The sequence below is a fragment of the Austrofundulus limnaeus genome, unplaced genomic scaffold, assembly GCF_001266775.1.
Source record: "Austrofundulus limnaeus strain Quisiro unplaced genomic scaffold, Austrofundulus_limnaeus-1.0 Scaffold9, whole genome shotgun sequence".
Lineage (NCBI taxonomy): Eukaryota > Metazoa > Chordata > Actinopteri > Cyprinodontiformes > Rivulidae > Austrofundulus > Austrofundulus limnaeus.
The window spans coordinates 615,811-622,329 of NW_013952411.1; the positions used below are offsets into that span (position 1 = coordinate 615,811).

At 41.4% G+C, this 6,519-nt stretch overlaps 1 protein-coding gene across 1 annotated transcript in view; it reads right to left on the reverse strand.

The window, feature by feature from the left end:
- The window catches only part of myo3b (myosin IIIB), a 72,701-nt gene that overhangs the window by 25,254 nt on the left and 40,928 nt on the right, over positions 1–6,519 (reverse strand). The window contains exons 28-31 of the mRNA XM_014001393.1: positions 5,747–5,827; positions 4,310–4,406; positions 2,227–2,272; positions 1,204–1,327 (exon numbers count right to left, since the gene is read on the reverse strand). Of these exons, the coding sequence (XP_013856847.1) occupies positions 1,204–1,327; positions 2,227–2,272; positions 4,310–4,406; positions 5,747–5,827 (348 nt within the window). The remainder of the gene's footprint in view (positions 1–1,203; positions 1,328–2,226; positions 2,273–4,309; positions 4,407–5,746; positions 5,828–6,519) is intronic.

The window sequence follows — 6,519 nt, forward strand, 5'->3', positions numbered from 1 at the left end:
TGTGTGTGTGTGTGTGTGTGTGTGTGTGTGTATATAGTTTACTTTAGAGAGGCAACAATTGTATAATTTGAAAGAAAACTGATGGAGAATTCTTATGTTTAGAACCAGAGATTGATGAATTCATTGGAGCTTTTCTGGACATTTTAATTTTTTTAATTTTTTATAGTTTTTTTTCATTCATTAAATAATATGCAAAATAAAGTGTCTCATAATGCAAAGTTGTCAACTTGAGGTTTAGGTGTTACAAATATTGTTTCAGTCACTTTATGTTTGAATTTATTATTAAAAGGTGCAAATATATGTGGCTTTTAAACATTAAATAAAGCATCATATTTCCTGGAGCTGCTATTTTAGAGCTCTATGTTATTGCAAGTCGAAACCCAAATTTGAGCAAAAATGTCATGTTTCCTCTCTGTAATCACCCTGCCTTCCTGTATTTGTCAAACAACGCCTCTCTGAGCAGCCACGATGCCTGAGAGCGGGGGTCACCTGTATGCAGCATTACCGAATTAGCCGCTATCTAACCCAGACCTGCTGCGGCGTGCTGACACTAATCCCAGGCCCGCTGGAGAGCTCTGTCTGTGTTACAATATCATGTCTAATCCCCATAATCTCTCAGCCGCACCGCTAAACGCTATCCCACCTCGGCCTCTTACCTCATCCCCCCCGTAATAACATTAATGAAGGGGCCGGGGCTCTCTCACCAAGGCCGCCCTGGTGGTGAGCTGGGTGACGGCCATAATCAGAGGCCCCCTGCGCAGCCACCCACTCAGCCTTCCAGGCAGCAGGAATTAATGTAATTCATCACCCGGGGCAAAAAGCAAACCAAACATATGTTCAACAAATCAGGGTTTGTGTATTTTCTTGTCACCGTTACTGTGCAGKTCTATTAGAGCCGCTGATGAGATCCTAAGCAAAGAGCCCACCACGTAGGGAAATTGAAAGCTTTGAAGTGCTCATGCCCCTCGAAAACCACCCCCTACTTGCCGTCGGTGATGATCTGACCTGGGTTATAAAAACGCAGCAGAAATGATCACCCATAATGCAGCTCTYTTTTACTGTCAACAAAGAATGGCAGCGGAGGATTGGCTTGGATGAAAAGGTTGGGGGGGTATTAAAACTGGCACTTTATCCATTAAAGTGGGATTTCTACTGTCTCTTTGTGTAATTACCTGCACCCACCAGCTCTGCGCCCGGGCTTACCTTGTTTACTCTGCATGCCTTGCAGCCTCGCCGTCTCCCTGCGAGGCTTCGTTACACCGTCTTCTGCTCGGCTTTTGTCTCTCCTGACGTCTTTCACTTGCCTGTCTCGGATGTCAGGGCAAACCTTGAAAGAGGAGGCGTAAACACACCCAGAAGAGCAATGTCAATGAAAGCACTGGATGAATAGATACAAGTTAAAGCAAGCCTTCTAATTTGTTTTTTTTTTTCTATTTAGTCATGTAGATGTTGCATTCATTTATTTACAATTTGGCACTCATAAAACTCCAACCCATTAATGTGCTTTGCAATGTTAATCAAATGCTAATGCAATTGCATATCCCCCCATTTTACTGGCCCTACCTCCTAGCAAACAGCACCACACTGACTTAATTGTGATAGTTAAAAAACAGCACATACAGACTTCCTCTCATATTTAATTTTATCTTTGAATAAAAGAGCTATAGGAAAGTATTAATCTGCTTAACATTTCTAAGTACATTCTCCAAAGGCTTTTGCTTTTTTTAATCTTACATATGCTCAGCAGAGTTACTGGCAAAAACTGTACATTTTCCTCATTTCATCCTTTCAACATCAAATGGTGAGCAGCAAAAATTGGATCAGACTTCAAAGACTGCGATGTGCTCCAAGTCACGGAGTGGCTCTTCTATTTCACATATTGAATCCGAGCAGGATATCAAAGTGCTACCAAAGAACCTCAGGTCTTTACTAAAAAAGGGGTCTAACATCTGTAGAAAGAGGAGCGCAAAGACAAATCACCTCAGGGAAGAGCGAGCATTTATTCTCAGCYGTGAATTTCCAGCCTTTTGATTCTCTCGTTCCTGTACCACCCTGTCTTTTCCACTGAGATGGAGGTTGGAGCGAGAAAAATCTTTTGTCTCAAGGACTCAAAAAAATAAAATAAAAAAAATCCCAAAGAATGATTTGGGTTAAATCTGATTTTATAGACAAGCAGCATTTTTTTTAGTGCATAAGAAAGGTTCTTATTGATATTCTGCAACTTACGTTTCTTTTATGTACGTCCTCTGAAGGTGCGTCTTTGCTCTGAAGGCTGTATGGAACAAAAAAGAAAACACATTTTTGACTAAAATCAATCCAACAAACATATCTGCTTAATAGATTTAATTTGTCTTTCACTCTCCTGATAAAAAAAGACTGCTTTAGGTAATTTGCAGAAAACACAATGTGGGTATTTATCTGTACGTGATTACTTGTGCTGCATTATTTAAAGCAAACAAGCAACACCGAGGGGGCGGCATAATGCCAAAAACAGTCATGCTTCTAGTGTGGAGGAATAAAGTAAGATCCAGATTGGAACTGATGATACAAACGGAAAGCTCTGCTGTTTGGATGCAAACACCAAACCCGAGGGTGGCAGAGAAGAAAGCTTTCAAAAGGGAAAAGAACAGCACGCAGGTGAGAATATAGTTACTTACAGGAGGAAGAAAAACGGGCCAGATCATGTCAAAATAAWTATATATGGAGAGTTTCCAACACTGATTAAACAGAATTGTTAAGTGGAGGTTTGAAGTTTTTCTTTTTTCATTTTTTTTTTCTCACCAAGGAATATGATTGTAAACATGGAGAGAAAATCCCAGCTGAGGCCTGGCTCAGTTGGAGTATAAAACAAGCACAACATTTTCAGATGTGTAAATCTAGTATTTTGGAGATGGAGTCTGGAGATGAATGTTGACCAAAGAAGAAAAGGAGAGAAAAAAATCATAGAAGATATGATTAAGACTTTTTGCTTTTGTGCTTTGGTTTATTCTCTGATGAGTCATAAAGTTACAAAAAATATTCCTTTTTTTTAAAGCTACTGTAAACGTAAAACCCTTCATCATCACAGGGGTATTGTGATAAATGATTAAACACATCCGGTGTGCTGCTGTTCAGTCGGTGACCGCTCTCCTGTTTTTCACATACTTCCTTAATGACCGGCCTGCCCATATGCTGAATAAACACAAACCCCTCCGCTCGTACATCTGGAGACCAGYGCAGCACCCAGCCCCATTTGTGGTCAGACAACTGTGCTATCTTGGAAGAAAGTTATTTATTACATTTATAAAAGTGGGAGAGGCGGTGCAGAGGGAGGAGCTTTCTCCTCTGGAGTGAAACGGCAGAACATTATGGGGAGAAAAGAAAAAAAACATGAATGACAGGTACAGCATGCAAGATGTGTTTCCCAACAAATTTAGATTAATATCTTTAAAACTAAGCTAAGGTGGCCATCTTGAATTCAACTGACTCCAAAAACCAATCAGTTGTAGATGTTTCTACAGCAATTACACTGAGAGTTTTATTGAAATCTGTCCAGTCGTTCACATGACTTATTTTGTTAACAGTCAAACAGCTCTCACTCCAAAAATTGTGCGCTGAATTGAATCTAAAGTCAGTGTTGGAGATCATTCTCAACTATTTATAAAGCTAACAGAGTTATAGACATGTTTGCGTTCGCTATTGCTGTTTTGCTTTGGCGGCCATCTTTAACTGAGTTCAATCCAAAGGTTAATCAGTTGTAGATTACTCTCTGAAAGTTTCATTGAAATACACTGCCTGGCAAAAAATAAATAAATAAATAAAAATAAAAAGTCTCCACCAAGCTTCTGCAATGTCACAAGATTTATTTCCATCCAGTGTTGCATTGATGAAAATGATGTCTCATGCTCCCTGAACCACTCTTTCACAATTCAAGCCTGATGAATCCTGGCATTGTCATCTTGGAAWATGSCCGTACCAACAGGAAAGAAAAAAATCCAYTGATGGAATAACCTGGTCATTTAGTATTTTCAGGTAGTCAGCTGACCTCATTCTTTGAGCACATACTGCTGCTGAACCTAGACCTGACCAACTGCAGCGACCACACATCATAGGACTTAATTAAATCCAGGTGGACACTTTTATTTTGGCGGGGCAGTGACATTCAGTGACTAATGGGATATTTTGATAGCAGTACAGACAAACGAACACGCACACAAGAACATGGGCAAAAACCTCATCAGCAGAAGAAAAATAAAGAACAAAAATAAAAGCAGAACAAAATTGAAATCAATGTCCACCAATCACAGGAGAGAACGAAGCCAAGGCTCACCTCGTGTGCCCCTCGTTGGTGGTCTTTCCTCTAGCCTCAGGGTGACATTTGTCCCTCAGGGGTCCTTGCTTGTGACATACCCGATGGCCCCTGTAAACTGCACAGATATTCTCAGTGTACATGTTAATAAATGTAATCAAAGGCAATCACTGCTTTGTTTTAAAACACCACATTTAATTGGAGGAAAATAAATTATTCGGCAAAAATCGCAGGAATGTAGCTGGAAAACATCGTGTGATTATTGAGACACACTGGGCTCAGATGGATGTTAAACCAAGCGTGCTGAGTTTTACTCTGTCAGCCGGCTTTGTGTCTTTCTGATAGAATTATGTGCACACACACACACACACAAAAAAGAGAAAAGCTCAAGTACGTTGTTGAGCAACGGTTGTATTTTGCATGGTCTAATCTGATCGATGGTGAGCATGTCCCCCAGGCCCTGCTGAGATCTGAGGAGCCACCAGGCTCATACATTTGAAAGGCATCTGTTTATTTTCTAGATGCAAATGCAGCCCACCTCAAAGGCTATAAGCTGCAACGAACACACAATGTGAATGTGCTGGAGTGCAACGCCGGCGGGAGGGAGGGGTGTCTGAGACCCCCACTTATGTCAGGTTCAGGTTCTCTAACCCTCCCACCCCCCGAACCCCCCRCCAGCCACACACAAACATGCTTGTCTAAAAAGAAAGGCGGTGGCGGCGGCAGAGAGGCTTTCCTCACACCACAGCCATGTTTACCCATTCTGCAGCTTTATTTACAAGGGTTTAATGGTGCACATTTACACAAGGTGTGCAGGCGACTCCGAGGCTCCGTGTGCCAGATGAGGGCAGCTCTTATGAGAGCCAGAGGAAACAATGCCAGATCTCCTCCCCCTGCCCTCCCTTCTCCAGCCCCTTTTGGCACCCTCCCTTGTCCTCCAGTGAAAGGCTCCAAGGATTGGGGGGCTGGGGCTGGGAAGGTTAATGTGCCCACTTTGATCTTCGTCAAGGCACACTGAGTAAGAATTAATTTACATTTCAGATGAAAAGGCTGACAGTATAAAAAGGCATCTTGTTTCTGGTATGTGAGAGCTGTGTAATAGGCCAGGAATTTGAGAGAGGAAGTCGTGAGGAAACAGAAGGGATAAGTCCCTCTCTTGCCTTTACTGGGAATGAGATGAAAGGGAGGGGGGAAAAAAGATCTCAGAATGCACTGTTCTTCTGAAACATGGGGACCAAATGCTGCCCAAACTTTCAAAAGCTCCTCTCTATGCATTATTAATTAATTATTACTCTTTCGTGGGGCCACTCGTCGAGATCAAAAAGGTGTTTCACAAAGATGTGAAGTTTTTAAAGCACTTGTTCTTTTTAAAAATGCAGATTTCCAGCAGACATGAAACTGCATGAGACAAACCAGATGCTTGGACGGCTTGTGAAAAAAAAAACTAAACACATTTACCTAACTGTATGCGCATCGCAGCTTCTTCCCGCTCTTTTTTTATTTGCTTGAGAGTCTGCCGGGCGACGTACCCCCTCCAGGCTTGGGACAGAAAACAAAGAGTCTGTAATAAATTGCTGACCTACAGTGAAACAAAGGTATACCACACAAGATCCCACTTCAAAACTYAGCTAAAGCAGGTGGAGGAGGGACAGATCCCTTTGAACTCTCTGGGCTCTTATTGTTTGCTCTGAAGCATTGCTCTTAACCCTCATGGGTCATCCTGTGGTTTTCAAACTATCTCTTTTATGAAGACTCACACAGCAGACAAACCTCACACAACCCAGTAATCTGACTCACATCATAACTGCAACTGTTTCATCAGTTTGTGATAAAAGGACACATCAGGACTCTGTGCTCATCTGCATCTGTTTGACTAAKATTTGAATAAATCTTGTTCAACCCTCCTGTTATGCTGCGGGTCAAATGACCCGTTTTAAAGTTTAAATTTTTTTAATAGTTTAAAGTATTTTTTCTGAATTAAACTTTTTCTGTTTGTCTTAATAGGTATAATTTACATATAAAAAGAAAATGGTTCATTTTACATTTTTTGCAGGCCCCCCCTGCGTCTACATATTACACAGATACTGTCTGGGTCCATTTGACCTGGCAGTCAAAATGAAGCATAGAAAGGGTCAAAAGTGTCCAATACTATTTTTTTGGCAACTGTGAGACATACACACACACACACACACACACACACACACACACACACACACACACACACACACACA